Source organism: Myxocyprinus asiaticus, chromosome 13, assembly GCF_019703515.2.
Source record: "Myxocyprinus asiaticus isolate MX2 ecotype Aquarium Trade chromosome 13, UBuf_Myxa_2, whole genome shotgun sequence".
Classification (NCBI taxonomy): domain Eukaryota; kingdom Metazoa; phylum Chordata; class Actinopteri; order Cypriniformes; family Catostomidae; genus Myxocyprinus; species Myxocyprinus asiaticus.
In genome coordinates this window covers 14,820,541-14,845,965 of record NC_059356.1, presented here as the reverse complement: position 1 = coordinate 14,845,965, position 25,425 = coordinate 14,820,541, and the positions used below count along the sequence as shown (strand labels likewise).

General features: G+C 38.9%; 1 protein-coding gene across 1 annotated transcript in view; it reads right to left on the bottom strand.

Annotated features, from left to right (window-relative positions):
- The window catches only part of LOC127450561 (collagen alpha-1(XI) chain-like), a 102,342-nt gene extending 96,237 nt beyond the window's left edge, over nt 1-6,105 (bottom strand). Inside the window, exon 1 of the mRNA XM_051714789.1 lies at nt 5,866-6,105. Within this exon, the coding sequence (XP_051570749.1) occupies nt 5,866-5,947 (82 nt within the window). The 5' untranslated portion in view covers nt 5,948-6,105. The remainder of the gene's footprint in view (nt 1-5,865) is intronic.
- Between the last annotated feature and the right edge of the window lie 19,320 nt (nt 6,106-25,425).

The window sequence follows — 25,425 nt, the reverse complement described above, 5'->3', positions numbered from 1 at the left end:
TTCTTGTGTTTTTGGTGATTCACATTCTCTACTTGGCAGGGAGGCGAAAACTGAGTTAAATATTGATCTGTTTCTCACCCACACATATCATATCACTTCTGAAGATATAGATTAAAACACTGGAGTCGTACAGATTACTTTTATGCTGCCTTTATGTGCTTTTTGGAGTGTAAATTTTTTGGCACCTATTCACTTACACTGAATGGGCCTACAGAGCTGAAATATTCTTCTAAAAATCTTTGTTTGTGTTCAGCAGATGAAAGAAAGTCATACACATCTGAAATGGCATGAGGGTGAGTAAATGATGAGAGAATTTTAATTTTTTGGGTGAACTATCCCTTTAAATATAATTTAACATTTGTGTAATTTTATGTACTATTGGAGACAGATATCTGTAGGAGTCTAAATCTGTGTGGGAAAAAACAAACATTTAACACCCTTCTGAGGCTGGATATAATCAAATTCACTGGCCATAACCTCTGACCTCAAGGGGCCTGGAGCCCAACCTTGTAGACAGCAGAAGCAATGAAGCGAGGATAGAGAGGACAATACATCTCAGACACACCCAAAGGCACAAAAGCGATCTTCCAGCCTACTACTCCTCAGCCATGGTCAATCTCTAGTTACAAACACTTTAACACAGATCAGATTTAAAAATGTTGTATTTCCTTCTGTTTTGTGTTGGATCCTGTTTAAAGGGATAGTTCACCAAGAAATAAAAATTGTCTCATCATTTAGTCATCAAGTTATTCTAAACACGTATGACTATATTTCTTCTATGGAATACAAAAGAAAATGTCAGGCATATTTGTCTTAGTTGCACTATTCACTTTCATTGCATCTTTTTTCCATACAATGAAAGTGAATGGGGACTCGGGCTATCATTCAAGGTTTGAAACAAATGCAAATGATGATTGAATTTTCATTTTTGGCTGAACTATCCCTTTAACACTACAGTATATTTTACATTAAAAGTTTGTTTAATACAGATCAACTCTCAAAATGTACTTATCCCTCGGTTTTGTGTTGGATCCTATTTAAAATATTTAATCTTTCATCAAATTCTTGTATGTTTTGTTTAAACATGGAAGTCATCAACTGAAATCTCTCAAATGAACGTCCTTTAAGTTAACGGTAAATGAAACTGACAGACAAAATGTTCAACCAACATTTTTAGCTTGGAGCACATCCTTGAATAAGTTTTGAGACTGGATCTTTTTCAAGCCATCTCAAATATTTGGAAGTCTGTTAAATTTGTTATGGCATTGAGAGCAGTATGTGGGCTTTCAGATGTGGGAAACTGTATCCAGTGTATTTACAGTCTGGGAACTGCTGAGTGGCCGGCAATATTGTGCTAGGGAGCTGAGCATCATTACACAGCACTCTCGCATTCCTGTGTCTCTAAGGTTTGTTCTGCTGATATTTGCTCACTGTGAGACACACAGTTTGACCGACTATAGCTGTCCACTAAGGAAACACCTGCATCTCTCCATCCCTCTCTGAACACTGTTGCCCCTTCCAACCACACACCAAAAAAAGCGTAGTATTCTGCAGTCCAGAGAAACACACAAGTATTGTAACTGTAGTTGGTCTCTCAACTTGACCTGACTTATTTATGATTTATCATCATTACTCTGCATTAAACCTTAAAGGAACTGAGTAATTTTTTCAATGTACTTAGATGTACTTTCTCCTATCTCAGCTAAATGTACAGAAACAACTATAATTTCATAGGATGATTTCTGAAGTGTCATTAATATGGTTTTGTAGTGCTTTCAACCAGACTGATCTAATAGTGAAATCGGAAACAGTATGTTGACTTTTCTTCAGCTGAAATCGGTCTGTGCTTACCGAAATTGAAACACTGCCCCCAGTGGCCAAAGTGGTAAGTGAAGTTGGGCGTACAGGCAAGTGTGAGCGCCATTTTCCTGGGTGAAATGTCCACAGAGGGGCGCCAAAAGCGAGTTGTGTAGTGAGTTGCTTTCAGCTGTACAGGATGTAATACACTGAAGAATGCATATTTTGTTTACTGAGCCCCCCAACACCAAACCTAACCTAGCCATCAGTGGAGTAAAAATATAACGTTAGAGGGAAAAATACACCCTCCAAATCATGCTCGTAACTGATTATGCCAACGCAATTACTTCCTGGTTTCAAAATTGGATCTGAACCCGGGTCACCCATGCAGCTGGCAAAACTCGCCTCCGGTCACACCACAGGTGAAGATAAAAGCACTAAAGCTGATGCAAAAATGTCTGAAATGAGATGCTTGTTGGTGAGTCGGCATAATGTGGTCAATCCTCAGGTACCGGAACTCTCAGAAACAACATGCCGACTTCCCTTGTGGTAATGTTGTTTCAACAATGCTCTGTTTGTTTGAGCAGCCCGACATAGCAACATTGGCACAACCAATAACTCCTTTTTTGGAACTGTTATTTTTGTTACTCTGTTTGGAACCGCTGGTGCCACATAAAATTTGTGCCACCACACCATTAAATCATAACTACATAAAACATTTAAAATGGTAAAATAAAAGTATAAGTTCTCTTACCATTGCTCGTCTAATTAAAATAACTGGTAACACTTTACAATAAGGTTCCATTCATTAACATTAGTTAATGCTTTAGGTATTATGAGCAAACAATTAACAATATATTGTTTTTACAGAATCTTTGCTAATGTTAGTTAATAAAAATACAACTGTTCATTGTTAGTTCTAGTTCATTCATAGTGCATTAACTAATGTTTAGTTATACAACTTTTCTTGATACACTTTTTGGTTTAAAAAAATGTATTATTATCTGTTGAAATTAACATTAACTAAGATTTTAAAAATGCTTAATAAGAATTTTCAGTGTTAGTTCATGTTAACTAGTGTTGTTAACTAATTTTAACAAATGGAACCTTATTGTAAAGTGTTACAAAATAATACATTTTCAGAATGTAAAAATACAAAAACTAGAGTAGAAAAAAGAGAGTTTACATGGGTATCATGATGTAAATAGGGACTTCACTGCTTTTAAAGGAACAAAACACCTCTGATGCTAAAATACAGTATATGGCCATACTGGAAAGAGGATAAAGCTCTGCTTCTGTGAGACAGATGTCTGTATTGTTGCTGGATGGATGACAGTTTTCAGAGGGGAGCACAGCAGCACTGATGGCCAAAGTTCCTCAGCAGCAGGGAGGCACGTCTGTTTACAGAGGGAAAAGGCTCTGAGTGGAAGCTTCCATCCTCACTGGCCTGTCGTTTTTCCCATACATACTGTTCTCATACATACTCTTTCATTTGCTTATTTGTCTCTGACATGAAGTGGGATCAAAAGGAACATGCATGGCGGCTCTTCTGTGGGAGTCCACATCAGGCCATGTAAAGTTTCAGAACCTCAGAGGCAAAGTTGGAGGCGCATGCAGGCATGGACCAAGTACACATGATAACCATAAAGAGGAGATGCAATATCAAACTTAGTCCTTCCACAGCCTTGAAGAGACTCAAGGCCTTTGAAGAAGAGGGGATGGATAGATTGGAAATAAATATGGGGATGAAGAGGGACAGAAGAATCACAAACTGAAAAAAATGCCTTTGTTCTCTACGTCAAACATGACAACAAAGCGCAATTCCAAAGTCCTACAGTTATACACATGAAATTCATGCCAGACGTTCTTAGAGCGATAGTGCAAATATCCAACAGCTGACTCAGTTAACAACATCCTGCCTTGTCACATATCCATTGCAGCACCAGACATAAAATTAAAAAAAAACTAACTGTTAGCTCAGTTACATGTTGGATTCAGATCTACAGATCTGTAAGGAGACCACCTGCTTCTTAAAATATATATAACAGACAGTATCCCCATAAATTATTAATAAAAGTTATATATATTAGTAATTAAGCCTAATTTATTATTATTATTATTATTAATATTATTATTATTATTATTATTATTATGTGTGTGTATCATTTCACTATAAACATGCCACCTTTATTATGAAACATGAAAACAATTGTCATACTCATTAATACCAATTCATAAGCACCACAAATGTTTTGCATTATTTATTTATTTGTTTATTTATTTCTCCCCTTTTCTCCCCAGTTTGGAATGCTCAATTCCCAATGCGCTCTAAATCCTCATGGTGGCGTAGTGACTCGCCTCAATCCAGGTGGCGGAGGACGAATCTCAGTTGCCTCCATGTCTGAGACCGTCAATCCGCACATCTTATCACGTGGCTTGTTGAGCGCGTTACCGCGGAGATGTAGCACATGTGGAGGCTTCATGCTATTCTCCGTAGCATCCAGGCACAACTCACCACGCACCCCACCGATAGCGAGTACCACATTATAGCGACCATGAGGAGGTTACCCCATGTGACTCTACCCACCCTAGCAACCGGGCCAATTGGTTGCTTAGGAAGCCTGACTGGAGTCATTCAGCATGCCCTGGATTCGAACTTGTGACTCCAAGTGTGGTAGTCAGCGTCTTTACTCATTCTTTACTCGCTGAGCTACCCAGGCCCCAATGTTTTGCATTATCAATACACAAAGGTTATAATATAACAAGCATTGCCATTTTTTGTTTATTGTACTAACTAATAATCCTGACCTCCCTCACAGTGAGGTTTCAGTTGAAATAGCTTTGGCCACAACAGCAAAGCAAAATCTACCAAGCATGGTTTGGGGTTATGGCTTTGACATGTATACTACATTGTACCTTAGCAGCACAGTTGGCCAAGTGCCGAACAGGAATTTTAATCTAAGGGAGTAGGTCAGTAAGCACCCATTGACCTATGTCTCAGGCCAATGTTAAACTGTTTCACAGCAAAGCGGTATGGGTCACGAGCAAACTCAATCATGACATTACAGTCTGCTGGAGAATTTCCCCTCCCCTGATTATTATATCTATATGAGCCTGGTAACTGTGTTAAAGGAATAATTTGCCCAAAAATTAAAATTCATCATTTGCTCACCCTCATGCCATCCCAGATGTGTATGACTTTCTTTCTTCTACAGAACACAAATTATGATTTTTAAAGAAAATCTCAGCTCTGTAGGTCCATTCAATGTAAGTGAATGGGTACCAGAATTTTGAAGCTCCAAAAAGCAAATAAAGGCAGCATAAAAGTAATCCATAAGACTCCAGTGGTTAAATCTATGTCTTCAGAAGTGATATGATAGATGTGAAGGAGAAACAGATCAATATTTAAGTCATTTTTTCCTTTCAATCTCCACTTTCACTTCTACATTCTTCTTTTGTTTTTGGCGATACGCATTCTTCATGCATATCTTCACCTACTGGGCAGGGACTTAAGTATTGATCTTTTTCTCACCCACTCTATCACATTACTTGTGAAGACATGGATTAAACCTCTGGAGTCGTATGGATTACATTCTTGCTGCCTTTATGTCCTTTTTGGAGCTTCAACATTTTGGTCACTATTCACTTGCACTGTGTGGACCTACAGAGCTGAAATATTCTTCTAAAAATATTTGTTTGTGTTCTGCATATTAAGGTACAAGTAATACACATCTGGGATGGCATGAGGGTGAATAAATTATGAGAGAATTTTCATTTTTGGGTGAACTATCCCTTTAATACACCTTATCAATAATAGTACCCTAAAACAGCACACTGAAGAGAAAAGGGTGGTAAAATTAGTCTTTACAGGGCCCACAACAGTAAAATATTATGAGATATCCTCATCTAGACCCATTTATCCAACTTGTGCAACACATTCCTTAATAACGTGTCTGCAACAAGTGCACAGCCGATAAACATGACATTAAGACATTAAACGATTATGAACGCGCTACTCAACTAAGAACAACAAATAAAAAAAATGATTTTTGAGCTAATGTACTTTACCTGCTTTCGTCTTTGTAGTGCACAAAATAAAAAGAAGCAGCGGCAGTATCGCGCTCAACGCAGTCCTCTTCACCCGGTTCATGTTTAAGACCCGTTACCTCCGCTTGAGTGCTTTATCTTACAGCCAAAAGATTAGTTATGATGGGTGAAACTCAGAAGCCATAAGCATAACAGAAAATGGTCCGGTCACGGTCTACACTTGCAAAGATGGGGAGGGTTATTTCTTTAAGAATCCTATCATCCAAGACCACTCAGCTGTGTCCCTCTCATTTAGTTTCTTCCTCTCCAAACGTTCTCCCCGTCCACTCCTCTCCCCTCCCATGATGCGCTTATGTCGAGAGTCACATAACGGTGCCTCCACAGGATACGTGTTGCAAATTGCGGGACGCTCTAAATAGGTTGATGTGACATTGATGTGATGGCCTTTATTAAATTATAATAGTTTAATATCACTAAGCCATGGTCGAGGCCAGTATGGATATCTCCGCCTGATTGCACATTTCGAGAGAGCACAAGCACCAATAGGCCTAAATTATATTAGTGCTTGTGCTCTCATATATATATATATATACTGTATATAGTTACTTTTCAAATTACTTTTATGTATAAATATTATTGTTTTAGCCTTGCCCCAATAATTACATAAACATTACATAAAAATATTACTGTACATTATTACATGTTTAAGACTATGTTAATCAAAATGAAGAGTGAAATAAACTTAAACCATTTCAATATTTATTACGTGAAAATAGTTTCTTTCTTTTTTCTTTTAATTACGGGGTCATTTCCATCACACCAAAAAAACATTGCCCCTAATAATGTTCCTTCAAAAGTTAGTATACTTGTTAAGTCGACAAAAGTGTCAGGAAAGAGCATGCTTGAAATATGAGAACTATGAGACTTTTGAAATTAAAGTAAACAAAGAAAAATCAAGGTAAATATCCCTTGTGAGGAGAATATTTGTTCTGGCCATCATTTCCAATCAAGCTGTAATTTTGCCAAATTATGCAAAATATGTGGAAATCTTATTTAATTGTGCATTTTGGTTACATAAAATGTTAACTGTTAAATGAGCCTTAGCTAAACAAAGCAGTCAGCCATTGTTTTTTTTTTTTTTTTTTTTTTTTTTTATAAAAACATTAAAAATTTAATTTACATCACCATTATTTCCACCACTGAATTCTATTAAATACAATATCTTATTTGAGATGTTGTGAAAATTACACTGTGGTGGGAACTTTCAGAAATAACTAAGATTTTTTTTTTTAAATGAATCTCCTGTGATGCATGTACATACACTGTAAAAAATTGTTAGCAGACAAAAAAAATAAAAAATAGAAAGAGAGAAATTATTTAATGAGATTTTACTGTCTCTAAGTCGGTCCTAAAAGTGGAATACCAGTTTTCCCGAAGTGGAATACCAGTTTTCGCCTATAATGCAATAATGACGTCAAATGAGAAATGTTAAAAAATTTGAACATATATTGTGCAGATATTGATTAATGTCCATTGAAAAAGCTGTCATTAGGTTTTTTTGAGTGATATCTGTTAGTCAGCTAAGTAAGTATGGTTATCGGCTGATGGCAATAATCGTCCGATTAATCGGTCTGACCACTACATCGGTCTATCATTACATATCCATCTTTTATATCCACATTAATCGACCAAAATGTCTTTTAAAAACAGTTAAAACCAACTGCACATGATATAAATAATAATGCATAATATGCATAGTTATTATATTAATTATGCATTTATAAAGAATTGTAAAATAAAAAAGTTGTATTACTTTAATGCATTTTAAAGAGACTCTCAGGAGGTGTCAAAGACTTGAACTTCATAGTAATAAAAGAATGAGAAAAAGGTTATCTCCTGATCTCTCGCTACTGAGACTAACAATGTACCTCCAGCAATTCTTGCAATTCTTGCAGCATGACACCATTATCATTCACAAGGTGGACAGCAGCCCCAGGACTTGCTGGACTAAATTAGGCCTGTCTATGCACATTACACTATTTGGCGTGTAATTAGAATATATTGACTGGTCGTCTTTGATTATCTATCTATTCCTCTTTTTCTTTTTGGCCACATCAAAATTTCACAGCAGACCACATGTTCAAAAAGGGAATCCACTCATTTTATGAGGTGTTTTTTCTTTTTCTTTTTTCTTTTTTTTTTTTTTTTTTATGTCAAGGCCGAGACGCTTTGCATAGTAAAAAACGGAAAGCCCTCTGAGGCCTTATACTTTGACTATGAGGAAAAAAGGGTTGCACTCTTTCTTGCTGTTTCAAAAAATGTTTTTAATAAGTAACCATGTGATTAACGTTTCAACCCACACAAGAGTCTTCTTCAGAGCATTACTCCGAAGGTGCTCCTGTGTGAACCAGGAGACTACACAGCCTAGTTACTTATCAAGAATATCGTTTCTTATTAAAAATATATTTTTTGGAGCAGAAAGTAAACATGCTAGCCTTTTTTCTTGTATTTGAGGCTATGGTTTTGGAATCAGCACCTTACAAACACTGCTTTGGTGTGCATGTGTGTTTTACAGACATTGTGCTAATACTTCTTGTCCCGCAGAGTTTGCAGGCCCACTGAAGTTAGGTCAAAATTGTGGGGTAGCTTTGGTTTGGACACGCAGAATGACAAGCTTTTGCGAGATAGATTCCTTTAATTGACAAAAATTGATAGAGTTGACATCACCATAACCCAAGCTATGACAGGCCTTTGTGGATGAGGCAGCAGTCTTTGCACTCTAATGTTTAAAGAGAAAGAAAAGCAAGCATGAAAAGTGATGCCGAGCCCTTCCTCTGACAGTCTCCTCCCTGGGGGAAAAGCAAGAACACAGAAAACAACACAGGGGGAAGCGTGGGACAGTCAATCAAATCTAACAATCCTTCATTTCTTAATTTGCTCCCCAGTGTCTCCTGCTTCGCCCTCACCGTGTGGCCCTGTACATATCTGTCTTTTCACAGGAAATGCTTGTTACTGTCAGGCCACCTTTCAAGTGTAATATACATTTATATTAATACAGGTTAATAAAGTTAAAAGGATAGTTCACCCAAAAATGAAACATCTGTCATGATTCACTCACCCTCTTCTTGTTCCAAGCCTGCAAGACTTGTTCAGAGGAAGACAACAGGAAATGTTAGGCAGAATGACAGACTCAGTCACCATTTCCTTTCATTGTATTAAAAAAAAAATGCAATGAAAATGAATGGTGACTGAGACTAACATTCTGTCTAACATCTACTTTTGTGTTCCACAAGAGAAAGAAAGACATACGGGTTTGTAACATTTTGAAATGAGTGAATGATTACAGAATTTAAATTTTTTGGGTGAAAATATCCCTTCAAATAACATGAATCCACAGATGTGTGGCTTGTGTGTGAACCACTGCCCCCACTGTCTCTGAAGCTTGAAGAGTGTGAGTTGCAGTTTCCAAGTGAAATGTCCACAGAGGAGCGCCAAAAGAGAGTTGATTTTAATTGCGCATGATGTAACACAGTCAACAAGACTGCATATTTTATTAAATCTGCCCCCTAATGAAAACCCCAATCCTAAACCTAGCCAAGAGTAAAAATGTAATTAGAGCAAAAATGCAACCTCTAAATCAAACTAATCATTGATTATGTGAACGCTATTACTTCGTAGTTCCCATGAGACTAGAACTTGTGTTTCTACTGTGAGGCTACTCATGGAAAAGTTTGAATTGATGCAGAGATGTCTGTTGGGACATGGCAGTTTTCAGTAACTTGGAAGAATGAGGTCGATGCCAGGATACCAGATCATTTGGTGGCAACATAACGAGTTGCCTTGTGAACCTGTTGTTTTTAATCAGGGGATCTAATCTACCTGTCAGCTATTACAAATTTACGTGGCAGTCAGACTGAAAAGTCTCCAAGCAATATGAAGGAAAAAGCTACTGTTTATTCAGTCAGTCCTTTTTCAGACAGGCTAGTTGAAGTGATCCACAAAGAGAACAGAAGGAATAAGAGCCACAGAGATATTCAGATATCTTCACAGATCTTAACTTATCCTTTGAGAAAACTCTATACCCTTACACACACGCACGCACCCCAATTCAGTCTTCGCTCTCATAAATTACATTCGCATTCCTTGTGGTTTTCGCAGATAGTTACCAAGAATGAAGATGGCTATTTAAGCAGAAAGTGAGAAATTCCAAAATCTCTCAGTGAGTCAGAAACTACTTTTTTCAGAAGTCATCCACAGTATTCTGACTTATTCTGTTCAAGACAGACCAACGAGATGCACTTCGCTAATTCTCTCAGAGATTTATACTCTTTTTTGTCTCAAATGCTCCACCCCTTATTCTCTTTCTATATCATGTTCTTTTGACCAGCAGCAGACCAAACACTGAATCCGATTTATATTATTTTGTAGTCATTCTTCTTTGTGGTTTGAAAAACTCAATGGAATGAGCATCACTCTTGACTGTATGAGGCTCACTCCAATAGCAGTGATTGATATTATCCACAAAACTGCCTAAAGGTCCTTGAATTTGATTCTGACAGTAATTGCTCACACATTAAAGTCGTTACACTAGACAAGCATCACTTTAACAAATCAATCCCTATCACTGTCCAAATGAACATTTCTTCTGCTTTGAGAAAGTCTACACTTTCAGCTCCAAAGTGTCTGTTTTCTAGGATTATTTGAGGAATTGTTTGGAAGCTGAATGTCATCAAATCCAGTTTATCTTGAAGCCATATGTTAAAGATTAGATTGTGAAAAGACCTTGCTGAGAGTTTTTAAGGGTGCCGATCATCACATAATTCATGCAGTAAAAAGCCTGTCCTAGTCTCATTTCAAATAAAGAGCTCTGTATTTATATTTAGTTTTTAGCCTTAATGTTGCATTTGGCACTTTCTCTGTTTGCATAAATCATTGAGACATGATGACCTCCTTTATCTTCCCGGCACTTTCACAGAACATATTGCACACTGCACCATTACATTAAAGCACATCTGTGATTTGGCACAAATTAGTCTGGTGTAACAGTACATAAATGTACAGCAGATATAGGAGCTGGCAGGGAATGAAACCGTTTCAGATTTAACTGAAGAGGAACAACAGCCGCCCAAAGAGTGTGATACAGAATCACACACAAAATGGTTCTATATAGAACCTTCAGGGTTCTATTACTTGCTTTGTATACAGAATCGCTAAAATGTGCCATAAAGAGCCCTTTTGAACATTAAATTGAAAGCACGCTTAAGGGTTTTTTTGTAACCAGGTGATTCTGTGTAGAACCTTATAGGGGTTCCAATCATGGTATATTAGCATTTTATGAATTTAGTGATTGATTAATTGCCTTTACATTTCATGTATAAGTACTAATTGATACTTAAAGGTGCAGTATGTAAGATTCAGAAACCCTTGTTATTAATGACACCTGTGACCATTAAGTGAACTGCAGCCAGCTATCTGTTGCTTGTGCTCCCGCTCGTGCACACACTCCATAGGGACATGAGCGAGCGAGCATCCAAAACAATGACGTAATGTACAAAGAGACTGAACGTGATTCACCAGCATCATACTGACAGATGCATACTTAAAATTACACAGTTATGATTGTTTTACTACAAACTTTGAGACTTAACTAAAACTACTTATCAGCTAACATAGCATACTGATACACACATACAGCTACATACTACCAAACTATACCAGACAATTTACTGTTGCACTGCACTGTTTTGTTGCACTATTGTATGTTTTGTGTGTCATATGTTGTACTACGATCAAGAAACCAGCATATTTGCTTAAATTTATCCTGTATACCTGACTTTTAGTATGAAGAGAAGATCGTTGAAATTACTTGAAAGTTATGAAGCAAGGTAGCTTGCAATTTGTCAGAGTTAGCAGGCAAGATCAAGTTAGCTAAAATTACACAGATAAATCCTTATGGCACTATATTTCACATGCTTTGTAGTTATGTAAGCTTACCTGTCCAATAAGAAGAACGCCAATTCAGGGTCGGTTTTGATCCCCAAAACCGAACGAAGGTCCCTCCAGGAATCAAATGCCCTGCCGATGTTCACTCTAGTTTTCACTTGACCAGAATCACGTTCCCGCTTAGCCAGATGGGATTCAGTAGATAAATGTGTTTTGTTTTGTTTTGTTTTGGGTTTTTTTTTGCTTACTTTGAGTTTGTGTAGGAGTCGGTGTTGTGCTGGGAGCCAGACGTTTGCTGGATTCCGTCTCTAAGATAACGTAACCTAGTGTTGCAGACTGTCTGTTGATGCGGAAGAGAAGCTATTACTGAGGCAAGGCTCTCGGGAGCACGCATAAACGTCACATCCTTTGGATTTTCCCGGCAAAACCGACCCGCTCCCTTTGCATGAAAATCAGTCTACAGGCTTTAAAAGGCAACCTAGGAAGTCCGCTAAGGGCTCATTTTTTAAGTTGCGATACAAGCCGTTCACACATTGTCAAAAAAAAAAAGGCGAATATTACATGAAAATTGTTACATATTGCACCTTTAACCATTAGAAAAAAATTACCATATAGAAATAACCATAGCTTTTTTCTTCTATTATTATTTTTAGCCAAAAGAAGCCTATTTTATTGCCTTTTGTGCCTTTAGGCATAAAGGATTCTCTGGAGTATATAGAGCTTTTATGAACCTTTATTTCTAAGAGTGCAGAATCTTACATTCTGGTTTCATTACATTTTGAATCTGACTGCTTCACGTTTTTTTAATTTTGAGGTCATATCAGTGACATAGGTCTAATGGGCACTTGAGTAAAGTGCTTGTGCGTATCAGCAGCATTCATCTACACCCATCTCTTCCTGCAAAGTCTCCATGAGTTAGTGATGGAACAGATTGGAGACTGTCATTTAAGAGAACTTCAGATAAGAGCTTTTAGAATGGCACAGGGGTGAGATACTGCTGGCATCATAATGGGAAATGGTAATATAAGACCTAAAATTACCATTAATCACAGACAGAGCAACAGGGCAATCCAAACATTTGGGGGGAAAACTATTACTTTCTTTTAAGCTTCACAAAAATGGAACATGCCAGGACAGGACAGCAATCTGTCCAAAAGAGGGAAATATGCATCTGATGTTTCAGAGTAATGAAGCCACTGAGTCTTCTCTCCTGCCAAAAACATAATTTGAGGGGTTTTGACGAAAAAAAAAAAAAAAGTATTTGATATTAATTTTCTCTCAATGGAAGTATTTCATCCCTTACAGAACACAATCTATTTATATAATTCACTCCACTCAGGTGTAAACCGTCATAGACATGCCCATGATGTCATGCAGTGTCATGGCAAATTTTATTACTGCACTGGTGCGCTTGAATAATGCACTGGTGCACTCGCAAAGACGTCATCAATGAATCGCAGCTTGGCAATATTTTTTGCAATTAAACGTTACTGATGTTTATTTGATGTGCATAATTTTCATATTTGGTATTGGTTTTACTTCAAGACCTATTGTTTGGACATCAAGTGGTGACCCAACTCAGTGACAGAACTGTATATTATACAAAAGTACTGACCATTTTGTAAATCAGAATCAGAATCAGAATCAGCTTTATTGCCAAGTATGCTTACACATACAAGGAATTTGGTCTTGGTGACAGGAGCTTCTAGTACACAACAATACAAAACAGCAACAAGACTTTTAAAAAATAATTAAAATTGAATAAAAATAGATAAATATTGAAAAGAAAAAAGTATATATAGAATACACAATAGACAATATATATATATATATATATATACATACACATACACATATACATTCATATAAACATACATATATATATATATATATATATATATATACATATACACACACACATACATACACACACACACATACACACACACATATACATACGTAGTGCAAATCTAAATACAAATCGGTTATGTACAGTGCAAGTGAATGTAATGGCAGAAGAGGTAGGATGTGTTGGATAATATAAAAAGATTAAGCTGTGTATTGCACATTAATTATTGCTCAAAGGGGCAGTTTTAACTGTTCATAAGATGGATAGCCTGGGGGAAAAAACTGTTCCTGTGCCTGACGGTTCTGGTGCTCAGAGCTCTGTAGCGTCGGCCGGAAGGCAAGAGTTCAAAAAGGTAGTGGGCAGGATGAGTGGGGTCCAGATTGATTTTTCCAGACTTTTCCTCACTCTGGAAGTGTATAGTTCTTGAAGGGGCGCAGGACGCAAACAATAATCTTCTCAGCAGTCCGAACTGTCCTTTGTAGTTTTCTGATGTCTGATTTCTTAGCTGAACCAAACCAGATAGTTATTGAAGTGCAGAGGACAGACTCAATGACCACTGAGTAGAACTGTATCAGCAGCGCCTATGGCAGGTTGAACTTCCTCAACTGGCAAAGAAAGTACAACCTCTGCTGGGCCTTTTTCGCAATGGAGTCAATGTGGGTCTCCCACTTCAGGTCCTGTCAGATGGTAGTGCCCAGGAACTTGAATGACTCCACTGCTACCATAGTGCTGTTTAGAATGGTGAGGGGGGACAGTGTTGGAGGGGTTCCTCCTAAAGTCCACAATCATTTCCACCGTTTTGAGCATGTTCAGCTCAAGGTTGTTTTGACTGCACCAGACAGCCAGCTGTTTAAACTCCCTTCTGTATGCAGACTCATCGTCATCTCGGATGAGGCCGATGACAGTGGTGTCGTCTGCAAACTTCAGGAGCTTGACAGAGGGGTCCTTGCCGATGCAGTCGTTGGTGTAGAGGGAGAAGAGTAGTGGGGAGAGCACACATACCTGGGGAGCACCAGTGGTGATTGTACAGGTGCTGGAAGTGAATTTCCCCTGTCTCACAAGCTGCTGCCTGTCTGTCAGAAAGCTGGTAATCCACTGACAGATAGACAGTGGGAACAGTGATGTCCTTCAGGTGGGCCAACACCAGTCTCTCAAATGACTTCATGACCACAGACGTCAGGGCAACAGGTCTGTAGTCATTAAGTCCTGTGATTTTTGGTTTCTTTGGGATGGGGATGATAGTGGAATGTTTGAAGCAGCATGGGACTTCACACTGCTCCAGTGATCTATTGAAGATCTGTGTGAAGATGGGGGCCAGCTGGTTAGCACAGGATCTAAGACATGCAGGTGAAACGCAGTCTGGGCCCTGTGCTTTCCTTATCCTTTGTTTTTGAAAGACGTGGCCCTTCTTCACAGATTTTAAGTGCAGGTTGAGTAGCAGGAGGGGGTAGGAGGGGGGTTGCAGGAGCTGTTGGTGTTTGTGTGAAGTGAAGGTCAGAGTGGGTGTGGGGTGTGAGATTGGGCCTTTCAAATCTACAGTAGAACACATTCAGGTCTTCAGCCAGTTGTTGGTCCACCACAGGGTTGGGGGTAGGAGTCCTGTAATTCGTAAGTTGTTTCATGCCACTCCACACTGATGCAGGGTCGTTAGCTGAAAACTTGTTTTTCAGCTTCTCAGAGTATCTTCTTTTAGCCACTCTGATTCCCTTATTCAGTGTGTTCCTGGCCTGATTGTACAATACTTTATTCCCAACTCTGTAAGCATCCTCTTTGGCCAGATGAAGCTGCCTGAGTTCTACTGTAAACCATGGTTTGTCGTTGTTAAATGTTAAATAAGTCCTAGTAGGAACGCACATATCCTCACAGAAACTGATATACAGTGGTGTGAAAAAGTGTTTGCCCCCTTCCTGATTTCTTATTTTTTTGCATGTTTGTCACACTTAAATGTTTCAGATCATCAAACAAGTTTAAATATTAGTCAAAGATAACACAAGTAAACACAAAATGCAGTTTTTAAATGAAGGTTGTTATTATTAAGGGAAAACAAAATCCAAACCTACATGGCCCTGTGTGAAAAAGTGATTGCCCCCTAAACCTAATAACTGGTTGGGCCACCTTTAGCAGCAACAACTGCAATCAAGCGTTTGCGATAACTTGCAATGAGTCTTTTACAGCGCTGTGGAGGAATTTTGGCCCACTCATCTTTGCAGAATTGTTGTAATTCAGCCACATTGGAGGGTTTTTCGAGCATGAACTGCCTTTTTAAGGTCATGCCACAGCATCTCAATAGGATTCAGGTCAGGACTTTGACTAGGCCACTCCAAAGTCTTCATTTTGTTTTTCTTCAGCCATTCAGAGGTGGACTTGCTGGTGCGTTTTGGATCATTGTCCTGCTGCAGAACCCAAGTTCGCTTCAGCTTGAGGAAACGAACTGATGGCCGGACATTCTCCTTCAGGAGTTTTTGGTAGACAGCAGAATTCATGGTTCCATTTATCACAGCAATTCTTCCAGGTCCTGAAGCAGCAAAACAGCCCCAGACCATCACACTACCACCACCATATTTTACTGTTGGTATGATGTTCTTTTTCTGAAATGTGGTGTTACTTTTACGCCAGATGTAATGGGACACACACCTTCCAAAAAGTTCAGCTTTTGTCTTGTCAGTCCACAGAGTATTTTCCCAAAAGTCTTGGGGATCATCAAGATGTTTTCTGGCAAAAATGAGATGAGCCTTAATGTTCTTTTTGCTCAGCAGTGGTTTTCGTCTTGGAACTCTGCCATGCAGGCCATTTTTGCCCAGTCTCTTTCTTATGGTGGAGTCATGAACACTGACCTTAACTGAGGCAAGTGAGGCCTGCAGTTCTTTGGATGTTGTTGTGGGGTCTTTTGTGACCTCTTGGATGAGTCGTCGCTGCGCTCTTGGGGTAATTTTGGTCGGCCGGCCACTCCTGGGAAGGTTCACTACTGTTCCATGTTTTCGCCATTTGTGGATAATGGCTCTCACTGTGGTTCTCTGGAGTCCCAAAGCTTTAGAAATGGCTTTATAACCTTTTCCAGACTGATAGATCTCAATTACTTTCTTTCTCATTTGTTCCTGAATTTCTTTGGATCTCGGCATGATGTCTAGCTTTTGAAGATCTTTTGGTCTAATTCACTTTGTCAGGCAGGTCCTATTTAAGTGATTTCTTGATTGAGAACAGGTGTGGCAGTAATCAGGCCTGGGTGTGGCTAGAGAAATTGAACTCAGGTGTGATAAACCACAGTTAATTTATGTTTTAACAGGTGGGGCAAACACTTTTTCACACAGGGCCATGTAGGCTTGGATTTTGTTTTCCCTTAATAATAACAACCTTCATTTAAAAACTGCATTTTGTGTTTACTTGTGTTATCTTTGACTAATATTTAAACTTGTTTGATGATCTGAAACATTTAAGTGTGACAAACATGCAAAAAAATAAGAAATCAGGAAGGGGGCAAACACTTTTTCACACCACTGTATGATGTAACAGTATCTGTGAGCTCGTCCAGGTCTGTGGCTGCAGCCTCAAAAACACTCTAATCAGTGTAGTCAAAGTATGCTTGTAGTTCCAGCTCTGCTTTGTTGGTCCATCTCTCTACAGTCCTTACTACAGGCTTAGCAGATTTTAATTTTTGTCTGTAGGTTGGAAGAAGATGAACCAGACAGTGATCAGATAGTCCCAAAGCTGCTCTAGGAACAGAGCGATAAGCATCCTTTATTGTTGTGTAGCAGTGATCCAGTATATTTCTGTCTCTGGTTGGGCATGTAATGTGCTGTTTGTATTTAGGCAGTTCACGTGTGAGGTTTGCTTTGTTAAAATCCCCAAGAATAATAATAACTGAGTCCAGGTATTGTTGTTCCGTGTCTGTGATTTGATCAGCCAGCTGTTGCAGCGCGGCATTCAAACACGCGTTTGGTGCGATATACACACTCACCAGAATAAACCCGTGGCGAGTAGAAAGGCTTACAGTTAATAAAGAGCGCTTCCAAATTAGGACAGCACATCCTCTTTAACGCTGTTACATCTGTACACCAACTTTCACTGATGTAAAAGCATGTTCCACCGCCTCTCGATTTCCCTGTTAACTCCGCGATGCGATCCGCTCTGAACAGCTGAAAGCCTGGCAGATGTAACGTGCTGTCCAGAATAGCTTTACTCAGCCAGGTTTCTGTGAAGCACAAGGCAGCAGAGGTTGAAAAGTTCTTGTTTGTGCAGGTGAGGAGATGCAGTTTGTCCGTTTTGTTAGGGAGAAAGCAGAGATTCGCTAGATGAATGCTCTGCAGGGCTGTTCGAAAGCCACGCCGTCGGAGCTTGACCAGCGTGTCTGTTCGTCTCCCTCGCCTGCGTCTCATAGCACGTTTAACAACACAGCCGCGCCAGACAAAATGTCTGAATATTCAAAATCCACGAAAAGATTGACTGGTATATGCTGTCAAATGTTCAGCAGTTCATCTCTGGTAAAACTGACAGGAAAAAGATTACTAAACACAGGACAAACAAACAAAAACAACAAAACAATAGAAGCGCTCCACACCGAGGCGGCCATCCGCGGTGCCATCATTATATGTAAACCAACCACACATAGACAACAACAGAAGTGTGATTTTAACACCCTAACACATGGAACACGCCAATATGATCACATGGGAAATTGGCGTGTTAGTTCCAAATGTTTTACCACCGAAATTCAAACCCAATGTCCCGAATGCGAGACAAGTGCCACAGTGAGGCGAATGTTCATGCCCTGGAAATCACCCCCACTGTGCTGTTGATGTCACATTCCAGTATATTACATTGGCAAAAATGTAAGTGAAAGACGTTTTGGTCTTAGTACTGTTATGGTCAGGGTTTGGGTTAGAGTAAGGACGATATTAATGTTATCACTACTCAAATGTTTCTGTAAATCTGACACACTTTGCCTTTCCTGCCACATCCATTCCAAGTCATTTCTTGCATTTGTGCAGAGTTTCACAACTGAAGTTCCATCTTTGGGGCAGTTAGGACATTAGGAAAACATACACAGATTTAAAATTAGATAAAACATTAGACTGCTTGTCACCAGTTTTTCATGAGATCATTCTGACCAAATATTGTATTTTTAGTAGTATTAGCCATTTTATAAAGTGACAGGTGAATTTGTGGCAAATTACAGCAATAAGTTTGATTGGATGCATGCCATATGACATCAACAACAAATGATTTGGGAAGCATTTTCTCCTCCATTTTAAAAGTTGATGAGCCTATTTACAGTATTTAGCTATCCTAACTATGAATGATCATATGGTTAGATGCTTCTTAATATTTTATTTTTCAACATGATCACCTGGCAAGTCAGCAAGTTGTTTCCAAGAGTTCCAGTACCCATTATGCCAACTCACTGACAAATGTCATCTCCTATCAGACATTTCTGTATTGGCTCCAGCATGTTTACCATTCCCTGTGGCACAACTGGAAGCGCATTGTTTCAGCAGCATAGGAGATCTGGGTTTTGATCCCGTGTTGAAACCAGGAGGTATTTGTGTCCACATTATCCGTAATGACCATGATGCAGAGGGTGAATTTTTCCCTCTGACATTACAATTTTCTTCCAATGATGGTTAGGTTGAGGTTTGGGTTGGGAGTACAGTTTATTAAACATGCATTCCTCTTCACTGTATTACTGCTGTACAGCTGAAAACAGCTTGCTTCACAATTTGCTTTTGGTGCCCCTCCATGGACATTACACCCAGAAATTGAGCACACACGTGCTCATAACCCCAAAAACACTTACTGTTTTGGCCACTGGGGGCAGTGTTGCGATTTTTGGTTAATATGGACCGATTTTAGCTAAAGAAAATTCAACCAACTGTTTCTGATTTCACTGTGAGATCAGTCAGTACATTTAGCTTTTCTTTTCATCTGATGTGTTTCAACCCTGTCAGAACACTCCTGTGACCCTTAAGGCAGTCACACACTGGACGAGAAGCACCACACCGCATCGGGGCTAGGATACGGCACAGGTATCAAACACAGGGCACGTCGATGCGTTTCACATGGCAGATGGTACACACAAAAGTTTCCAAGGTTTTTCCCTTCTTAAAGAATAAACAAGGCTAGAATAAATAATATATGTCCATTTGGGTCGAATTTAATGGAAAATATTCTAGTTGCGCTCCGTGTGTTCCGGTACCTATTTGCGTGGATCCGGTACTTCTTGTGGTATACATTTTTTTTTAATAATATATATATATATATATATATATATATATATATATATATATATATATATATATATAAATTTACAGACCAATTTTCAAGCAATTTCAAGTTCTTTATTAGTTTAGATTTAATCTTAAGTCGGGAGCGAAAAGCTTGCTAGATAATTAGGCCTACGTCACGTACACAGACAAAAAAAAAGGCCAAACCTGTCAAAACCTGAAGCAGAGAGGATCAGAAGTGTGCAAAGTAAAAATGTCATTCTTTGATAATTTGCTATCCTTTTTGAAAAGAAGAGTCACGTGATGCTTCTAAACGAGTCTGGATGGCGATAACGACACACAAGGGTGGTTGCAGTGGTAGCGAGCAGGAGCAGCTGCAGGAGGCTACCGCAGCAGTAGCTAACCAGGTTCACTGACTGGCACAGGAGGCTGCCACAGCAGCGGATTTGGAGGGAGAGGAGAGTGCTTTCAGCGGAGAAGAAGAGTTTGGGACAGCGACAGATCAGTGATGGGATTCACAACTATTTGCTCAGTTCAAGGTTAAGCAGACCTACTACCCCTGGCTTGTAATGGAAAAATCAAGTTTGGGCTGCACAGCATGTAAGGCGGTGGGGTCTTTGGGGCCAGAAAAGACATGGGGGATGAAACTAGCAAAGGAATGGGTCATGTGTACAGTAACCTTGTCTGCTTCGGATATTAAAAAACAGCAACGTGCACTCAGAAAAAAAGTATTTGAACATGCCCGGACCAAGGCTCATTTAGCAGCAGCAGCAAACATTCTTGATAAGGCGAAAGGAGACACCTTAGTACAGGCTATAGTTAATAGTCAGTCTGAACAGATTTGTCTGTTTTTGAGTTTTTCGCACAGTGTACAAGGAGGCTAAATGCCACAGGCCCACAAATGGCTTTGAACATGAGATTGATTGCCAAGAGTTAAATGGAGTTGATATGGGTAGAATGCTACATTTCAATGTTGCATGTGCAAATATACAGAAAAATATTTCAGCAGAAATTAAAAGAAAACTGTTTGAAAGAATAGTGTAGTGTGCACCCAAACTCAGTTTAATGCTAGAGTCTACCAGTTTAAACAAAAAGAGTTCCTTGATAATATACCTTAAGTTTCAGTTGCCTGATACGGACAAGCCTGCAAACAATTTCACTCAACTCGTAGAGCTAGATGATCTAACTGCTGAAGGAATTGTCCGTCATCTATTATCTGCTCTGGAGCACCTACATTTGACTCAGGAATTTCTCTCTAAAACCCTCATTGGAGTAACGTTTGATGGCGCTTCTGTCATGTTAGGGCGCAAAAGCGGAGTAGTAAGTAGACTCAAGGCTATTTTCCCTAATATTACTGTTTGGCACTGCTCGGCCCATAGGCTTGAGCTCGCAGTAGGCGACGTAGTGAAAGAGATGGGCACTATCAATTATTTTAAAATACTGATGGACAAGATATATTCAATTTATAGCACATCTAACAAAAACTGAATGGAGCTGAGAGAGTCTGCAGAGAGTTTAGATGTCCAGCTATGCAAAATCGGTTGGATATTAGATACTAGGTGGGTGGCATCAAGTTTTAGAACAGTAGAAGCAGTGTGGAATAACAACCAAGCATTTTACAAGCATTTTAAAACAGAGGATCCCTCCCACAATGGCATTATGAAGCAAACATACAGTGGACTTGCTATGCGCATATCTTCCCATGCATTTTTAAACAACCTAGGCATCATGTGCGATGCACTGCAAGAATTATCCAAAATGTCACTCGAGCTTCAAAAAAGAGAAAGTACCATCATTTCGGCATTCAAGGCAATTTGTAGGGAAATCAGGGTACTTGAGGCCATGTCAGAGCGGCCAGGGAACTCACCCAGAGGGGAACTGAATATAACTCTTTCCAGGGCGTCACACTGAACGGAGGAAAACCCAGCGACAAAACACTTAACCAAAAGTGAAAAAAAAACTGGATATAGCATGTTTATTGAGGAGCTGAAGGTGCTTTACGCACAGTACTGGCCCGAGAACACTAGTGCGATGTATGGAGAGACTGAAGCTGAATCACTGTGTCAGTGCTTTGACACTGACAGCCCACGCGCAGTCATTCGGGCCTACAGAGAGTACAGAGACTCGATGGAAAAGACATCCCTGATAAACTGAAGGAGCTATTTGTTCTCTATAACATCAGCCTGTTGCAGGTCATCATTACTGCACAACTGCACTTTACCTTGCACATGTGCATATTGCCAGTCAACTGTTGCTGCTACCACCTCTACATCTGTCATTATGTACTATTCATATTCATATGCATACTTTGTACATACAGTATATTTCTTCATTCTCCTATTTTATTGTGTATTTTATTGTGTTTTTTAATTGTGTTTTTTACTTCTATTTCTGCTTCTTATCTATATATATATAATTTTATTGTAAACTGTGGGGTGAAAAGTCGTAACAAGAATTTCACTACATGTCGTCCTATGTATGGACATGTATGTGACCAATAAAACTTGAAACTTGAAACTGCTGCTGTCAATAGCATTCCTATATCAAGTGCTGAGTGTGAGCGTGGATATTCCCAAATTAACTTGATTTGCACCCCGAACCGTGCCTCTCTGCGCACATCCACCATATCATGTTTACTCTTTCTGAATCTTGTTGGAGACCCCCCTTTTGGTGGCCAAAGGACATAGAATTGCCACAAACAAACGCAGTAAAGCCCGAAACAGGGAGGAGGAGAATTGGGACATGGCTGTGGTGTGGGGTATTTGGACAACTAGATAAGGTAAGCATACATTTGTCTAGTAATATTTTAGAAAGCTTTGTGTGATTCTTTATTGTGAAATGTGAAGTATTATTGTGTATATGTTAGACCTGTTGCAAAATAAATTGCTGACTGCAAGTGCTGTAAGCCCCACAATTAAGCATGTGGTGATGTGGGCATTTGCATGTGTTGTGTAGAGTAGCCTAAAATAATTGTAAATTATTGCCATTATATCATGCAAATTATTTGAAATTGAGGCCTGTAAGTCCCACAGCTTAGTAAGTGAGCATTTGAGTACATAACATGTTGTTTTCAGCACCGTGTTCTGTACGCGTTCTGGGACCTGTGCCCGCCTCGTCACCCCTCCACTCTCATATGCACTTTGCATTCTGGCACCTTCTGATTTACAAATTAAGCACTGTGTAGATGTATGACAGATGTTCTGTGAACTCCCACTCTTACAGAACTGCTCTTAATGTGCCTTGTTAGAGCAAAGAGTGGGACATTTATTTAACAGACCTGATTAAGGATGTATGCCCACAATAAGCTCCATATGTCACAAATGAACAATGCCATTCGCAGCATAAATTACTATTATCCCAGGCATCTAATTTCCTACAAACACAACCAGTCAAAAGTTTAGGCACACTTGAATGAATGTACTGTGTTTCTCATGATCTTTTAGACTGACCACACTGTGAATTCGGCAACAGGAGGTCGAAAGTTCTACTGCTGAATTCTGTCTGTGCTTTCAGAAATTACAACCACACCCCCAAGTGGTCAAAGCTGTAAGTGTTGTTGAGTTGAAATGTCCATGCCCCCTAACCTAAACCCCAACCTAAACTAACCATTAGTCAAGTAAAAATTTAATTTTCAACCTAGTCTCTATATCACTTTACTATAACAAAATTTTTTGCAAACTGACATTTACGTAGCAAATTCTATGTTTTGTTGCAGTTTTGGGGCTACAACAACTGTGTTTTATTCACTTTCACACAAATCATGAGCACAATGGCTGATAATTACTTAATAAACACTTCTTTTTGCACTATTACTTACACACTGCTTTATTATTATATCAAATATTATTATATATAATTATATAATTATTATATTATATAAAAACGATTTTAACGCTTGTATTTCACATCACTTTTGGTTAGGTTTAGGTTAAATTTATAGGTTTTGGGAGGTACGTTTTACTCATTAAAGCTCAATCTAATATTCACCTTTGAAGCCTTGTCTGATTATGACACCATTTCATTCACTTTTGGTACCCCCTGCTGGATATTTCACTTGGAAACTGCAGAGAAATGTGTAATAAGGCACGTGATTTAGTTTTTCAAAAATGTTGCCACAGTCTCGTAATGTTCATGAGACCAGGCTGGTAATTTTAGAGGGAAAATACAACATGAGAATCGTGCTCACCATTGTTTATTTGAATGCAATTACTTCCTGGTTTCTGTGGGACCAGAACCCATGTCTCGATTATTCATGCCACACGCTATCAATAGTTTCACAGGGAAAGGTGAACATGTTTGAATTTATGCAAAAAAATTTGATGTGAATGGCTCTTGTCTGTGATTCAGGAGAACGGGTCGATTTCAGGGTAATTCATTTATGTTTAAAAAAATCATGAAGTTGGATGAGAGTATGTCCAGAAGCAGAGCTGTAACCTAGGCAAAACTGGCTACTTTGAACATTTTTGGACACTATATAATTCCCATATATTATTAGTGTTATGAAACAGTTTGACTTTCCAATTATTGTTAAGTGTGAAAAATAGTTACATTAAAGAATAAGTCCTGTATATGACTAGTAGTGTAGCTGTGCTAGTTTCATCTTTCTAATATCACTCTTCTGTCTCTTTATTATCACATAATAAAATAATTTCAAATCAAATCAATATTTATTAATATGCATGTCCATTTATTTCTTAATTTAGAAAGTAGCCTTTGCTTAGTGTTGGGCCCCTGACCCTGTCTGAGTTTACTTTGCAATAAAGACCTGCTGAGTGTACATTATCCTTTACTTATTTGAAAAATCGAATCTATAATGAAGTAGTCAGCTTTAGGAGAGCAATCAAGGGCCTTCTTAAATTCTGGGTAAGTTCCCACACTGATTTTCTCACGATCATTTGTCAAGTGTTTGTGGAGAAAGATGTCACAGCAATTGAGGGGTCATCTTCAGGATGATGGGTGTGTGTGTATGTGTGTGTGTGTGTGTGTGTGTGTGTGTGTGTATACAAGGAGGTGGTCAGGATTCCTCAAAGGAAAATCTACACAGTAGACAGAATACTAAATGTGTTGCAGACCCAAAACAGCTGAAACTGCTCCATTAAACATCTTTCATTTCATTAGCTTTATTTTCCAATGGTTCAAGCACCCAAGGCTCATAGTGTGAAAGTGTAATCATAAACCGTTCCATAGAGGGAAAAACTGTTACACAGCTTCTCACTGTAATTGCATTGACCTCATAAAAACACTTAATTCCTCTTAAATCAGAACAACACACTTACAAAAGAGGAGGACCAAACTTCCTGTAATGAAGCACAGCTTATTATTGTGGAAAATGCCAGCTTTAACAACATGGACACATTTTTCCACCTCTGTCTCACTCAGAATGGTGAGTTTGATGGAGGAGTTGTCAGTGTGCTGTTTATGTTGATAATTACCATTGGGGCAGTGCCTCAAATAATTAACATGTAGGATCAATTTTTTTAATGAGCTGCTAAATCAATAAACACTTCCAGAAGCAGTGTTATCCTCCATCCCTTGTTTCGTTTCTCTGCCCACTTCCTACAAATTGTATTT